The sequence below is a fragment of the Nicotiana tomentosiformis genome, chromosome 9 (assembly GCF_000390325.3).
Source record: "Nicotiana tomentosiformis chromosome 9, ASM39032v3, whole genome shotgun sequence".
NCBI lineage: Eukaryota > Viridiplantae > Streptophyta > Magnoliopsida > Solanales > Solanaceae > Nicotiana > Nicotiana tomentosiformis.
The window spans coordinates 3,938,377-3,955,283 of NC_090820.1; the positions used below are offsets into that span (position 1 = coordinate 3,938,377).

The following is a 16,907-nucleotide window of genomic DNA, read 5'->3' on the forward strand; positions in this document are numbered from 1 at the left end:
ATGTGGCTCCTCCATTGATCCAGGTGTGGAGCCCTTTTCACGTAGGCGAATTTATCCATAAAAAATAGTATATATTAGAAATTTGTATCTAAGGAGATCATTTCCTATGTCATTTCCGATGGTTGGTTAAAAATAAATTCGAAAAAAAAGAAAATTAATTTGGTGGAACATGATAGTGGTTGGGGGGAGGGGGAATTATGCAGCATGTGAGGTGGTACTTACTAATAATTTTAAGTTGCAAAGAGTGGAAGTGATGTATATATGTTGGTAGGAGCAAGAGATATGTAATGGGAGCGAAGCGGAAAATGACACAACCTCGTAATGGCAGCAAATTGTTTTCCTCTTATTTGGTGTAAAATTCTTCAGTAGTTTCGGCAAGTGATCATAAATAATTTTACCAAAGAACAGTTTTTCTATTAAACATATCACTGTCAAGTGGCACCATGGTTGTAGTATCTTTATTCTTTGTCTAGGACATGTGAATGTACATTTCATTTTAGTTTGTTTAGAGAAATGAACCTTTTTCTTGAAACTTGAAAAGCTTAATGGTATTTGATACATTTTAATGTGTGCAGTACCTCAAAGAAGCTGGTTGGGCTGAGGGAGGGCGCATGATAGCATGCACCCAGCCAAGGAGACTGGCAGTCCAGGTATGATATTCTGTGACTAAGCTCTATATGCTTTTTAAAGAGTGAATTTTTATGTCTTCTTATATGTATGTCTGATATCATTTTGTGAGGGAGAGATATATTTGAACTTGTAACTTTGTTTTTGAGAGTCGTCCGGATACTTGGCTATTTACAGTTAACGTTATCTGTTGTGTAATAACTTTAGTTTCTTGGTTAAGAAAGTGAAAAGTGTTGACATGGTGCCCTAATTTTGGTTAGTCTTCTTGCGCTTAAAAGAGTGTGGAATGGATTTTACTTAGTCAACAGGATACTAACTACTTCCCATAACATTTAACTTGTTTTGTGAAACTGTGAAGAATGAAGATGACTATGCTTGTTTCTGTTGGATTCAGTCTTAAGTGTCGCAGTTCAGCTTAGTGGTGTGAACTTCTGGTAAATATAACACCACTTGTTGGCCCAAACATATGGTATTGAAAATCAACGCAGACATCCTGCTCATAATCTTTTGGACCATAATGTCTATGGTTCAATTAATTTGAAAAACTTCTTTCAAGTCTCAATCTTTTAAAGTGCAGGCAGTTGCTTCAAGAGTTGCCGAAGAAATGGATGTTAAACTTGGTGAAGAAGTTGGTTATACTATTCGATTTGAAGATATCACAAATGAGGTGGGAGCTCTTTCTTTATACTTACCGTTTTACTGGGATAAAGGAATGATCTTTTGCTTTATCATGGGTATTTTTAGAGTTCCTAAGTTCCAAAAAGAACAGATATATCTTGACAGCTGTTGGGATTGCATATTTCAAGGTGTTAGGTCTTATAATGTTTTTTCAAGGAAATGAAAGGGCAGCCCGGTGCACTAAAGCTCCCGCTATGTGCGGGGTCGGGGGAAGGGCCGGACCACAAGGGTCTATTGTACGCAGCCTTACCCTGCATTCCTGCAAGAGGCTGTTTTCACGGCTTGAACCCGTGACCTCCTGGTCATATGGCAGCAACTTTACCAGTTACGCCAAGGCTCCCCTTCTTTTCAAGGAAATGACTTAAGTTTATTTTGGTATTGCTTTGTGATTATGTTGACCTTGAATAGTTTTTTTGAGGATAAAATATGTTGACATGGAATAGTAATGGGAGGTGTTCTTGTACAACAGGAATTAACTAGGGTCAAATTTCTTACCGATGGAGTTTTGCTGAGGGAAATGATGGATGATCCTCTATTGAGCAAGTATAGGTACTGTTTATGCTTTTTATGCATTGTGTCTCCTTTGGTTGGTTACTATATGTGTGATTTAAAGACAATGTGCAGAAGTTGGGAGCTTTCATTTGCTTTTGGCTTGTTGAGAGCTTCAGAATTGTGCACCCACTTTTCTCTTTTTAGCCGGTCAACTTATTACATTCTTGCACCTTTATTAGTTGACTTATATATTGATATATCTTTTTATAATGCATGTGTTGTCGGGCTCTTGGACTTGATCAGTATAAGATTGTAAAAGTTGAGACTTGACGTGCAATGATATAAGTGTTTTGTTGTTTAGACTATTGGTTGTTCTTCTAACGATAAGGAGCTACAAATGATGTAGCCAAGTTAAGGTTCCATAAATGCAATTGGATGCTATTAAGATTGATATAAGTTGCTCCGACATGGCAGTTTAGGTGACGCACTCTTGTCGACACGACACTAGTATGGGTGTGAGTATGGGATCCGTATCGGATATGGTCAAACAATTTTGGGTACTTTAACCACAACAGACGAAAAGATTCGAGACGAGATACAATTTGATTCCCGAAATCAGAACCAAAAATAGGGTAAATTTGAAGAAAATAACATATATTATCTTTAGAGATGTATTTTTTTGTTAGCTTTTTGGTGCAATCTGGTAATTGAACATGATGTAGATGGAGTGCTAGACACAATAGAGGGTTTGCACAACCTGTAATTATGTCATAAATTTATAATATCTTTAATTGCTTATCAAAAAAAAAAAATCTTATCTAGGAAATCAATACTTTGCTTATTTACAACTTGAGATTAAAAAAAATCCACACTTTACAAGCTATACGTAAGTATTCCATAAACTTTCTCATAATTTAGTGATATTTTTATATTTTTGAATTATTTTTAGCCGGATCCCCCCACCTGTATCCGTACTAGGATCCATATCCCCGAATCTTAGAATTTACATCTCGAAGGATTCGACCTCTAGATTCGTACCCGTGTAACACCCGCACCTAGGGCTGTGCATCGGTTGGATCGGATCAGATTTAGTACATTTCGGATTGTAAATTCGGATTTCGGATTTTATAAAATGCAATCCGAATCCAATCCAAATTAAATTGGATCAGATCGGATTTTAAAGTTTGGATCGGGTAAATATTTCGGATTTTCAGATTGGATTGTATGCCTTATTTTTTTTATTTTTTTTTGAGAAGGTAACAAATTTTGTATATATAATTGCTGCACCTTTCAAATTTACAGTAGATGGTATAGGAAGTTCTTAAATCCCTACTGCACTACGGACTACAGAGAGCCTAGGACATCAATAATGGATTCTGTATCTTCCATATACTCCTGTTTACACCAAAAGTGGAAAAGAACTAAACATTTCATTTTCAATTTCCGTAAGGTGCTACTTCTGTCTTCAAAGCATCTCTGATTTCTCTCTGACCAAACTGTCCACCAAATGCAAGCTGGAACAATTTTCCATCTTTCTTTGTTATTGGTTGAGGTGCCGTAATTACTCCAGCATCTTACGACGTCCGTTATATCCCTAGGCATTACTCACATGATCCCCTTCAGATTAATGAAAATCCTCCATATTAATCCTGCAATGCAAAAAAAGATGGCTGATTGTCTCAGCCTCTTCACCACATAGATAGCATTTGGAGCATAATTGGAAGCCCCTTCTGATGAGGATGTCCTGAGTCAGAACTGCTTTTCTGGCCCCAGTTGTCTTTCCAGAAAGAAGTTTTTAAACCATTACCTATTCTGAATTGGGCCTTGCTTCTGAATTTTGGCCATAAGTTTCTAATGGATTTCCACAGGCTTACTCCATAAGGACTAATAATATGTTTGGTTGCCCAGTTTCCTTCTACTCCATATTTCCCTTTGATTACTTCCTTCCAAAGTGAACTTTCATTGGAAGCATATCTCCAGAACCACTTCATCATCAAGCTGTGATTCTGTACTCTCAAATTCCTGATTCCTAGTCCTCCTTTCTTCTTGCTGACTGATAGAGCATCCCATTTGACCAGATGGATTTTGTTGTTGTCGCTGTTGCCTTGCCACAGAAATTTCCTTCTCATTGCATCTATTCTTTTCACCACATTGACAGGAATAGGGAATAGAGACATCATGTAAGTAGGTAAGGCATCCAGCACACTATTAATCAAGATTAGTCTTCCTCCCAAGGATAAGTATTGACTTTTCCAGTTAACCAGCTTCTTTTCACACTTCTCCAATACATCGTTCCAAATCCCTTTGGACTTGCTCTTAGTTCCTAGAGGCATACCCAAATATATAGTCGGTAGTTCCCCTATCTTTCCTCCAAGAATGTTAGCCGGATCTTGGAGTCCATTCACCTCATTAACTGGATATAAGTGGCTTTTGTTCCAGTTAATGTGCAACCCAGAAATAGCTTCGAATAGAATGAATATCACCCTCAGCATCTTCAGTTGTTCTCCGTCAGCATCACAGAACACCAGTGTGTCATCTGCATATTGGAGGTGTGTGATTTCCAGGTTGGTGGTTGCCCTGTGAGAAACGTTGAAGCCCTTGACCCAGTTGTTGATTTGAGCAGTTTTCAACATGTCATTAAGTCCTTCCATGGCTATGATGAAAAGGAAGGGGGAGAGAGGATCTCCCTGCCTCAGCCCTCTTTGTGATGGAAAGAAGCCAGCTGGTGAGCCATTTACCAGGATTGAAAATCGTACTGTACTTATGCAGAACTTGATCCAGTTGACCCATCTGTCTCCAAAGCCCATCTTCACTAAGAGACCAAGTAAGAAGTTCCAATTCAGATGATCAAAAGCCTTCTGAATGTCAAGTTTGCATAATATCCCTGGTTTCTTACTTCGTATCCTTGCATCTATACACTCATTGGCAATGAGAATGGCGTCCATTATCTGTCTCCCTTTGATGAATGCCATTTGTTTAGTGTCTACCAATTTGTGTACAACTTTCTTGAGTCTCTCAGTAAGTAGTTTTGAAATTATTTTATAGATGCTACTTATAAGTGAAATAAGTCTGTAATCTTTCAGTTCTTTGGCGCCCTTCTTCTTTGGGATCAAAGCTACATATGTTGCATTGAAGCTTTTTTCAAAGATTCCTCTATCATAGAAGTTCTGTACATCAGCTATTACATCTGTGCTGACCACCTCCCAGCAATGGGTGAAGAAAGCCATGGAGTAGCCATCAGGTCCAGGGGCTTTGTCCCCAGCACATGCTTGGACACTATTCCATATCTCTTGAGCTTCAAATGGTCTCTTCAACATTTGGTTTTCTTCGGCTGTAATTGTGGGACACACTCTGAGGTTGCCTTGCGGCCTCCATTCTTCTGTTTCTGCATACAAGCTTTGATAGTATGTGACAATCTCTCTTTTGATGTCAGTTGGGTTCCTCATAGGTTGGCCTTCTATTTCTAGAAGATTAATGTTGTTTTGTCTTCTGTGTGCATTGGCTGTTCGATGAAAGAACTTTGTGTTCCTATCCCCTTGTTTCAACCATGTTGCCCTGGACCTCTGTCTCCATGCCACCTCTTCGTGTCTAGCAATTTCCTCAAAATCCATAGACAAGGTAGCTTTGGTAAGTATTTCATCCTCATTTAGGTCTCTTTGATCTTGAATCTCATCTAGCTCAGACAATTGAGTGAGTATGTTGAGTTTCTGCATCTCCAGGTTCCCTTGGATTGTTTTGCTCCAATTTCTAAGTTTATCTTTCAAGGCTTTCAACTTGAAAGCCAAGATGTAGTCTGGCCTTCCTTCACAAGTAAATGAGTGCCACCAATTTTTTACCATGTCTTTGAATCCAACTGTCTTCAACCACCAATTTTCAAATTTGAAGTAGGATTTCGTTGATTCCCAGTTTCCACATTGAAGCAATAATGGGGTGTGATCTGAAGTCACTCTATGAAGAGTTGACTGTTTTATGTTTCTAAAACCCACATCCCAGTCTTTAGAGATCAGAAATCTGTCAAGTCTGGCTGCTGAGTTGTGTCTATCTCCTTTTCTCCAAGTAAATCTACCTCCTAACAGTTGTAAGTCCACTAAACCCATGTCTTCAATGAATTCTGAGAAATCAGTCATTGCTCTAGTGAATCTATTGCATTTGTTTTTTTCGGAAGGAAATCTAACTGTGTTAAAGTCCCCACATACAATCCACGGGCCATTGAATAATCCCCTAGCTGCGCTAACTTCCCACCAAACCTCTTCTCTTTCTTCTCTATCATTTGGAGCATAAACACTAGTCAAATGCCAGGTGAAATCCCGGGTTTTTCCAGTGAATTTACATGAAATAGAGTAAGATCCCAAGCTACTTATTTCACCATCCCAAATCCTACTGTCCCACATAAGCAGAATGCCTCCCCTGGTTCTGCTGGCTTCCAACTGTGCAAATTTCCCCCATCTGTTTGCCCATCGATCTTTAACAATTCTTGTGATATCACCTTCCAATTTGGATTCTTGAAAGCAGTATACATCAGCTTTCCAGGTCTTGATACAACTCTTGATCGTTTCCCTCTTCCTTGGGCTGTTTAGCCCTCTTATGTTGCATGATATGACGTTGACTTTCATTGATCTTTGATGATTAGGTAACCTCCCCTGCTTCTGGTGCCATTGCTTTGAAAATTGCTCCCTATATCCAAACTTTTAAGCTCTTTGAAACCCTTAGTCTTTGGAGTTGTTGCCACCACCAATTCTGCTTCTCCCTTGTTTGCTTGCCTCTTGTGATCTATCTTCATGAATAGCTGCAGAGCCTCCTTCTCACAGCCTTGAAAATCTAATCCAAACTCTTTGTTTAGCTTGATAATGTTTTGGTGAACCCAGAGTGGAGTGTCGAAACCTGGGTCCTTCTCTTCTTTGCATATTCAGTGGTTCTGCCTCTTCGATTGTCCAATTTGCGTCTTCACTTGCTTCAATAATCTGCGTGTTGTTGGTTGCTTGCATTTCTGTTGAGGAATTTTCTATCTCCTTGGTGACAGCCATGGTATCTTCTGCGTTGCTTGGATTAAGTTGGGTTACTGTGCTTCTCTCTTCTTCTGATGTTGAGTCCTCCAGGTTTGGATGTATTTCGTGGGTTGTCACATGTAGGACGATTGAAGAAGATGGAGAGATTGCGTCTATTTCTGCAGATAGTGGATCGGGTCTGAGATCTGTATAGAAACCCTTTAACAGCTTGGCCTCCAAAAGATCTGGGCCCAAAGGTTTTTTAAATGCTTCCTTAGGGCTTGGATTTAAAGGGTCACTTAAGAGTCTTGCCTTCTCACGTGACAGCACACGTGAGTCTTTTATAAATATAGATGTAGGTTGTACATCCCTAGAACAGCCCACATACCCTGTCCCTTCACTGAGATCTTGAGCCCCTCCCCCTGCTTTATTGTCTGCTGGTTAAAGACCTTGTTTCCACTGCCGGAGCTGAACCTTACCGGAGCTTCACACCATATTTGAATCGTAAAGATGATCCCTTCGCTCTCCACATCAACCACCTTTGGGTTTGCACCCAACCTCCACAATAATTGTCAACTTCTTTGAATACTTTTTGGGACCATAGGTGTAGAGGGAGTCCAACTAGTCTGATCCAAACCTGATCAAGGTCCTGGGTTTTTGAGATAGAGCTCGCTGTCGGTGACCACCATTGAAGAGAAAATTTGTGACGTTTCCACTGCCAGACCCCTTTGAGAATGTGTTCTGCAGTTATCTTCGACAAGAATTCGAAGAGGAAACGATTTTGACCCATTTCATAGATGTTGACTCCGTGTGTCTGCTTCCATGTGCTACTAGCCCATCGACGAATATCTGAGAGAGTGGGAATGTCAGAGATCTCCGCTGGAAGGCAACCTATCACACTCCTGGAGTGAAGTTCGTTTTGGGAAGAGTTGGGTTCACCTGAGATGCTGATGATACCATCTTTTTCCTGAACAAAGGCTTCATTCATTTCTCTAGTAGTCCATTTATTTCTCCTGATTGTTTCTGAATAGGGAAGATCTTCTTCTGTATTTCTGGGTGTAACTGTAACTGCCTTCTGGGTCTTGCATTTAATGAAATTTGAGATCTTAACTGCAATGTTTGTCCAACCCGTATTAAATGCCATTTCTGGGATAATAATGGTTGATCTTCTCTTGTTTCTAGCCTTGCCTTGCAAGCTAATGATACTAATATATCGTCCATGCTTGTTGTAGTTCCTCGAGCAAAAGAATTCTGTAAAGTGGTCTTGTAACTTCCATCTTCTAACTGAGTTTCCCTTTACTTTTGATGCTTCACTAATGGCATAGCATAGCCATTCCATCATGTTTTGACTGAAAAACGTTCTTCTGATCAAGTTGTGCCCTCGCGCTGTCCAGTTATACCAAGTCTCTGCTCTTGATTCATCTCTTGTAATGTCATACGATTTAAAACCCACCCTAAAATAGATTGTGTTATCATCCATCATAACTGATTGTACGCCTTATTAAGGCTACTAACAATCTATTTAAGGCTACCATTCACCATTCTATTAAATTGAAAGGCAACAAATGTCTTTCATAGCAGTAGACAACAAAGTTTCATAGCAAAATAAAATAAACTGAAATTCCAAACAAATGTCTAATAAGGGAGAGACATCGTTGTCCGTCCATAGGAAGGAGAGAATGAGAATGAGAAACATAGAGGTAAGACTTGAGAGACGCGGACAAAGCAATCTGAAGAGAGGTTAGAGAGAGACTTCGATATAAACTAAAAAAAGAAGAATCCGAAGAGAGGCAGATGAAATTAGAAGACTTAACCCTAAAATGTAAGTCTAATATTTATACATGTCCGTATAATTCGGATTTCGGGTCGGATTGGATTAAAATTATACCAATCCGAATCCGATTCGGATATCCGAACTTTTAAAAAACCTAACCCATATTCGATCCGAAAATCCGAATAGAGTGGATCGGTTCAAATTATCGGATATTCGATCCAAATGCACAGCCCTACCCGCACTCGTGTCCGAGTAACTTAGAGATTGATCATCTAAATCATAGATCATATAACAAACACATAGGTGGGGGGGAATCGCCAATGAAATAAAATAGATAATGAAGCAATTGTAAAGCTAAAAGTCTAGCGCTATAGATAAAGTGCAAAGTTTCATTACTCTGAATCGAGCATTATCCACATGAATGAAAAGAGGGATGATCTTCAAATGTTGGCCGATCTCATCCTAGGCTTTATGGAACTGGTTGACAATGTTCCATCCCATAGTCAATAGATAAAGATAGCTCCTATCCTGACAACTATTCACCAACATGTAAGACCTCCTCAATGCGTCTTCAAGTTGTTCTAATGGCTCTCAAGTTCGGGATACTTCTTAAGTTCTACAATTTGTAGCTGCTCCATTAAATTGCCGATTAACTTGAGATGCTGCGCGAGGTGCCTGCAATTCTTTTTCTGCATCCGAGCTGTATTTGCAGCTTTTACAATTATCCCAATTAGTTTCACTTGATGTTTTCCCACGAACCCATCCTCAATCCTGTATTACTTTCAAGTCGATTATAACTACATCCTTGTATCAATGTAATGACCACAATACGATCAACGACTCGTTCAAAACTTTAATATAATAAACTAACCACCGAGTTTTTCTAGGTTGATCTTTTCCTTCTATTGGACAAGTTAATCTCTACATTATCCCGTGCTTGCACAAGTTAGCGTGTAGTCAGTTTATTCAGACACCGTATTAAAATGTGGATGAGAAATAGCTACTCAGCCCGCATGTCCGCTCAAGAGCATGTAAGCTTAAAAATCGGTCAACGAGATCTCAAAGATAGTCAACAACCCATTGGACTTGTCACTTTCGTTTTTGACAAAGAAACAATTTTCAAGTTTCAACATAAAATTCAATTACTCATCAACCCCAGTTTATGTGGCCACTGGCATGTAGCTTAAGAAGAAACATGATATTATTTTTTAGACAGATTAAAAAAGAAAATATACAACATAAATTGGGACAACGGGATCAACTTGAAAACTGTTTCTTTGTCAAAAACGAAAGTGAGAGGTCCATTGGGGTGTTGACTATCTTTGAGATCTCGTTGACCGATTTTTAAGCTTACATGCTCTTGAGCGGACATGCAGGTTGAGTAGCTATTTCTTGTCTACTTTTTAATACGGTGTCTGAATCAGCTGACTGTATGTTGACTTGTGCAAGCACATGATAATTTAAAGGTCAACTTGTCCAAGAGAAGGAAAAGATCAACCTAGAGAAACTTATTGGTTAGTTTATTATATTAAAGTTTCGGGCGAGCCGTTGATCATATTGTGGTCATTACATTGATACGGGGATATAGTTGCAACTTGAAAGTAAATGGGTACAGACGTAGAGGGAATAATATAAGATTGAGGATGGGTTTGTGGGAGATCATAAGGGAGCTTTTTGGCCTTAATCCATTAAGACGATTGTAAAAGCTGCAAACACAGCTTGGATGCATAAAAAGAATTGCAGGCAACTCGCGCAACATCTCAAGTTAATCGGTAATTTATTGGAGCAACTACAAATTGCAGAACTTAACAAGTATTCCGAAACTCAAGAGCCATTAGAACAACTTGAAGACGCATTGAGGAGGTCTTACATGTTAGTAAACATTTGTCAGGATAGGAAGCTATCTTTATCTGTTGGCTATGGGATGGAACATTATCAACCAGTTCCATAAAGCTCAGGATGAGATCGGCCAATATTTGAAGATCATCCATCTTTTCACTTCGATGGATAATGCTCGATTCAGAGTAATGAAATTTTGCTCTCTTTATCTATAGCACTAGGCTTTTAACTTTACAATTGCTTCATTATCTATTTTATTTCGTTGGTGGTTCCCCCCACACCTATGTGAATTTTGGGTATTTTATAGTTATGTCTAGCTTTAGACCTATAATTTGCAAAATGAATTGATACCACAAGTAGGAATAATGTTATTAGAGGTCTACCTGAAGCATGGTTAACACCTGAAGTTAGGTGCAGTGCTGGTTGGGTGTTCGTCTCGCTTATTTAACACATTATTTCAGAAACGAAGGCTCTAAAATTTCTGCTTGAGTGCTCGCAGGTGCTATGTTGAAAAGGGAAATACTTAACCAGTAATATAGCTGACATATATTAATTGTGGAGGAAGCATAATGGATGACAACGTTAGTGATTAGAAATTTAATATAAGAAAATTGGTCATTATTTTGTAACAACTTAAAATCGCATTCTTACTACGAAATCATAAATTCCAAATGATTTTTTTAAAAACTGAGAAATCCCCGAGGGCCAGTTGCGCACGGTTCGAAACTTGGTGGATAATGGGTTCACCCCCTTACCCTTCACCACTTAAATACTAGGGGTTTTATCTGTGGCAGGGTTCGAAATCTTGGCGTTCGCTTTACCACACATCATGTGTTGCGCTCTTATCACTATCCCAAAGTCTCGGGGGCAAAATGTCAGACAACATGTCTCACCCGATTGCAAAAATTTCAATTTCTTAGTCCATATGATTCTTGTTTGTTTTTTAATTATTTTTTTTGCATTACATGTTTTTTTTGTGTATATATATATTTTTTTTCCTGCGTCTTTTTTGCAATGCTTATATTTTAATGGGCTGCGCTTAAAGTTCCAGTAGACACTTTGCGCTTTATTATTCCCATTTCCTTTGACAACATTGAACTCTGAGCTAGCATTTCTTCAAAACTTGAGCTGGTAAAATTGGTTGAAGAATATAAATTGACAAAGAAATATAAAGAAAAATTTGCTCATCTGCTTTTGAAGGCTCCCTTAATTCTGAAGTACCCTGATTTTTCCCAGACTTAGGAGGCTTATGAAATTAATCCACTTTCTATTTCAAATAGATATTGAAAATGCCTACTGGAAGGAGGAAATCGTATACCCTGATTTGTCTGTTTAATCATACAGTGTGATAATGGTGGATGAAGCCCACGAAAGGTCTCTCTCGACGGATATCTTATTGGGACTACTGAAAAAGGTTGATCACCAAGTACTCTAGACTGGTTATCGTATTATCTTATCGTTTGAGTGCACTTAGTTTATTTCTTCTCTCTTAAAATGTTTTGTTTCCTGTGGCTTCCACAAAATTTAGATTCAAAGGCGTCGTCCTGAGCTACATATTATAATATCATCGGCTACGATTGAAGCAAAATCAATGGCTGCTTTCTTTAATACCAGGTTTGTTATTCTTGTGATGAGTGTTTACTGAAGCTTTATAATTCTATACTCAAAAGTCAAAAGTCCAAATCTCCTGCCTGCTATCTGTTGATGCAATTTCAGTTGAGAAGACAATCCCTACAGCTGATTTCTCTTTGCTATCTTTCTTTCATATATCTCCACTTTAAGATATATGAAACTTCATAGTGCTAGTTAGTTGGTAAATTAGTGAATGATGTTTCCTGCCTCTGTCTGTGTGCTTACGTAGGATCTTATCCATGCTATTGAGAACGAAGACAGGAACTCTATGATAAAGATAGAATTGACTTTTGAAGAAGCATGTGGTAGATTAGTTGAACTGCTTAAAGGAATGTTAATTTCATAATTCTTAGTTTGATACATTTGACACTTCAATATCATGAAGTAAGAAACCTATTATTCCTACGCTCTTCTGAGTAACACTTGTTAATTTATGCTTCAACTTTCTAGCAGCATTTGATCCTTTTCTATACATCATAATTTCCTTCAGCATCATATTCTTTCGTTCCAAAAATCAGTAATTGTGTTTTCATAAACAGCCACCTATCTTCTTTTAGTATCTAGGTTTAGTGTGCACTAAAACTTTTATATGTGACAAAATATTAGCAAAAGACGACGAGATCAGGAGCAAGGACCAATAAGAGAACCTGCTATTCTGTCAGTTGAGGTATATGGATTTGCCATACAATTACTCTTTGCAATCTGCTTTCTCTGCACAGCCAAAAATCAATAAAGTTGATTGACTAGACCTCTTAATTGAGTTACAACATGACTATAGAATCTTTACGTATTCTGTGAAACATCTAGGCAGCGGATTTCGTCTGGGATTTTCTTTGGTTGATTTGCAACATTACTGAAGTATCATCTTTACACTGTGATCTTCCAGGGTAGGGGATTTAATGTGGAGATATTCTATGTTGATGATCCTGTTTCTGATTACGTTCGGGCCGTTGTTTCAACAGTGTTGTCGATCCATGACCAGGTACACACTAGAGCATGACTTCTTTGATTAGTTTGGCCACATCATGCTCAAATGTAAATTTGAGACAAATTTGCAAGCGCATGGTAAATAAATTTCCAACAACCCATTTAAGTTGAGGGGGTTGGCCTAAGACAATTTTTGGGGCAGAAACACAGTTGAGTATTATGCTTCATGATCCTGTTTCATTAGTCCACAATGTGTTCCATGTGGCTTCCTGGAGTAGATGTCTTTGAATGAGACAATGATTGAAATTCGTGATGTCTCAAAATTTCTGCTGTCTTTTCTTTGATTTCATCAGGATTACTTTCCTAGATTTGTCTCTTCTTTGACTTGTAGGAGCGGACGGGAGATATCTTGGTGTTTCTCACTGGTCAAGATGATATTGATGCTGCAATACAGTTGCTCACCGAAGAAGCCCAAAGTAGTGGGAAGCAAGGTACTGAATAATTCCCTTAGCTATTGCTGAGTGTTAATAGTATTGCTAACAAATTATAGAAAAGTGGTTGTAGAGAAATACAGTGCCTTTCCTCAAAGCAAAGGAAAAAAAAAGGATACATAGCAATTTTCTTGATTCACTTTTCTTGCAGGACTGGTTGCTGTGCCACTATACTCGGGACTTCCTCGAGCAGATCAGGTGGGGTAATGCATCATGCAGTTTTTAGGTTAAGATTTGTTGAACTTTTAACCAAATAGTTCTGTTTTTTCTTGATTTACAGGATCTTGTGTTTTCCCCTACTCCTAGAGGAAAGAGAAAAGTGATATTTTCAACGAATATTGCTGAGACGTCATTGACTTTAGAGGTATAAATCTGAAACCTCGGCGTCAAATCTGTGAGGCATACATGTTGATAGGTTTGTTTTCGTCACATTCCTGAGCTGGAATTTTTCTTTCTGCCTTCAGGGTATTGTCTATGTTGTTGATAGCGGGTTCTCAAAACAACGCTTCTACAACCCGGTACTTTGTTTCTCTCTGTTTGACTCAACTCTTTTTCCATGCTTTCTGATCAGCCTTTTGTGGTTGATGACATTGCTGCTATTTTGGTTAATTTCTGCACACACGTCGGTTTTGGGCCTCATTTAGTAGCAATTTTCCAAGTCTTTATCTGGCTTTGTGCGCCAAGAATCAGTATTGTCATATTTTACATGCATTACCTGTTTCCACATCATTACTCCTGAAGTTTGTTTTGTGTAAGCTTGAATTTTCCCTAAGCCCCCTCATTCTTCCTGTTGATCACTTTGCTCCTAACTGGATTGATTCTCTAAACATGCTTTTATGAGCAAACATGGAAGATAATTTAATCTGTCACTATAAAGCATCATTTTTTTTATATGTTGGACTCTTAACTTCTTCCGAGGAAAACTATATCTATTTTTTTGTATTGAGCTTTCCTCAATTCTGGTGCTTCAGTTTCTGGTAATTAGTGCATAAAGAATTCAAATTAACACAAACCAAAAGATAATGCAATATATGCATGTCTTGCCTGATATCGCGTTTTCATTTTGGATATGCTTTACATCAGATTTCAGATATTGAGAATTTGGTAGTGGCACCCATATCAAAGGCATCTGCTCGGCAAAGGGCTGGTAGAGCTGGAAGAGTTCGACCGGGGAAGTGTTTTAGGTAGGTGCCTTACCACATATAATAATATGAAACTTACTCGTAGAATCACCATGGAAGGATACATATCATTTCCTTATATTGTTAATTCAAACCATGAAGTTTCGATTTGATACAGAGCAAGTACTAATTTATAGCACATTTTATATGAATTAATGAATTGGCACCTTACTTTTTTTTTTCTATCATACATCTTAGTTGGTGAATGAAATCACCTTATTCATGTCATTAATTATGTTTTTAAATGACTATGTTTAACAAGGAAGTAGAGGATTCTTAATTTGTCTCTAGTCCTGGGATACTTATAATTACCTTTCCATTTAAGAAATATAATTGCTGACTCTTCTATTTTTCTGTTCAGGCTCTACACAGAAGATTATTTTGCCAGTGAGATGCCTGTTGTGGGAATACCCGAGATACAGAGATCAAACCTTGTTTCCTGTGTCATCCAGGTATGCCTTTCTTGAACCATGAAGATGCTAATGCCGTGCTTTTTCATTATGACTTTTTTCCCCGAGGCATGGAGCTGTAAATATGACCTTATTAGGGAGGCCGGGTAGATCGTCTGTCCGGGAAAAATTTCATGCCTGGTTTTTTTTTTTTTTGATAACCGAGAAATCCCCGAGGAACGGTGCTCGATTTGAAACTCGATGGATAATGGACCCGCCTTTTTACCCTCCTCCACTTAAATACCAGGATTTTGTCTGCGACAGTTTGAACCCCTGAGGCCTGAAGTGCACCTAACCTACACATCATGTTCTCTTACTACTAAACCAAAGTCCTAGGGAAAATTACATGTGTTATGTGTCTTTTCTTTTTTATGCTTGATGTGTTATTATTTAGGAACTAAGCATTATTTCCCTCATTCTTCTCAATCTTCCCACAAAAATGAAAGATTGGGAGGAAATGAGACCACTACACGTAGATTTTCCCAATGTGCAAAAGCTTTTACGCTCAACGATATCAAGTATTTTCTATTCTTTCTTCCTTTTCTTTGTTGTGACCTCCTTGTTTATAATCGTCTTTGTCCGTAATTTGATCTAACTCAACATTTGACTTCTAGGAAGCAAATAAAATAGTTGGTTTATGAATGCCGAAATTTCCTTTTATGATTTATTTTCTGTAAGACCACCAAAGTTTGCATTCATGAAGCTTCTATTATTCAATTGGGGGTAATATTCAGTCAAGAGAAAATCTTTTCGTTATGTAAGGGTAAGTTCTACTGTTGATGTAAACTTTAGATGCATCCAGGCAAAACTAATAGCTTGAAAAGAGATGCTGGATTTAGTGACACATTAAATGGTTTATTTTAGAGGGTGTCATATTTGTAATCTCTGCTATGAAAATTGAAATATGGAAAAGATTCCTCTGGTTGATCAATCCTACCCCTAACCGTTGCATCTTTAAATTCTAGTAAATCTTTTCCATCAACTACTCAACTTTCTCTTTTCTAAGTAGATATGTCGAGAGGAATTATTATGTTGCCTTTGCTATGATTTTTATCTTTTCTTTTCCTTTGTGGAGTCAAATCTAATCCGAGTCTCATCGTATTATTTCAGCCTGTCAAGAAATGTGTTGGATATTAGTTAATACTGTTTCTTTTCAATGTCCCAGTTGAAGGCCTTAGGCATCGATAATATCTTGGGTTTTGATTGGCCAGCATCTCCATCTCCTGAAGCGATGATAAGAGCACTTGAAATACTGTATTCACTTGGAGTATTAGATGACGATGCCAAACTTACTTCACCTACTGGATTCCAGGTTGCAGAGTTTCCACTGGTATGTTTCTAATCGGCCATCTCATATGCACCATTAAATTTCGTAACATGTTTCTTATTTGCTGTTCAGTGGAAACCTTTTTTCAGCTCTAGTAATATGACTTGCAAGTTGGATTCTTCCCGTCAAATTAACAATTCTATTAGCTTTTTATGACACTTCTCCCCAAACACTACCCCATCTTCCCCCCATTCTCCAATAAAAGGATTAAAAAAAAAAAATCATACAAGAATAATGAGCAAGGAATATTTATGCATTGTTAAAAGTAACTTGTGATGTGGCCTAGCAAGTCAATAAAATGAGATGAAGCCATAGGAGACCTGGGTTCAAATCCCAACAAAGGCAAAAGAATGCTAGTTGACTTTTTCCTATTTGCCTAAAGTCTTAAGTGTGCAAAGTTATCCCTATAAGGGGTTGTTTGGTAGGGTGCATAAAAATAATGCTGAATAGGGTGTATTAGTAATGTTGGCATTAGTTATGCTGACATATTTCTTATCCATTGTTT

At 38.1% G+C, this 16,907-nt stretch overlaps 1 protein-coding gene across 6 annotated transcripts in view; it reads left to right on the forward strand.

The window, feature by feature from the left end:
• LOC104085624 (probable pre-mRNA-splicing factor ATP-dependent RNA helicase DEAH9) overlaps positions 1-16,907 on the forward strand; it is a 200,141-nt gene that overhangs the window by 177,791 nt on the left and 5,443 nt on the right. For all 6 annotated transcript variants that reach the window (XM_070186211.1, XM_070186212.1, XM_070186210.1 and 3 more), the window contains 14 exons: positions 576-650; positions 1,205-1,294; positions 1,775-1,854; positions 11,740-11,809; positions 11,924-12,009; positions 12,634-12,694; positions 12,914-13,009; positions 13,346-13,445; positions 13,597-13,643; positions 13,726-13,809; positions 13,910-13,963; positions 14,529-14,629; positions 14,988-15,078; positions 16,241-16,405. In XM_070186211.1, coding sequence (XP_070042312.1) covers positions 576-650; positions 1,205-1,294; positions 1,775-1,854; positions 11,740-11,809; positions 11,924-12,009; positions 12,634-12,694; positions 12,914-13,009; positions 13,346-13,445; positions 13,597-13,643; positions 13,726-13,809; positions 13,910-13,963; positions 14,529-14,629; positions 14,988-15,078; positions 16,241-16,405 — 1,200 coding nt within the window. The remainder of the gene's footprint in view (positions 1-575; positions 651-1,204; positions 1,295-1,774; positions 1,855-11,739; positions 11,810-11,923; positions 12,010-12,633; positions 12,695-12,913; positions 13,010-13,345; positions 13,446-13,596; positions 13,644-13,725; positions 13,810-13,909; positions 13,964-14,528; positions 14,630-14,987; positions 15,079-16,240; positions 16,406-16,907) is intronic.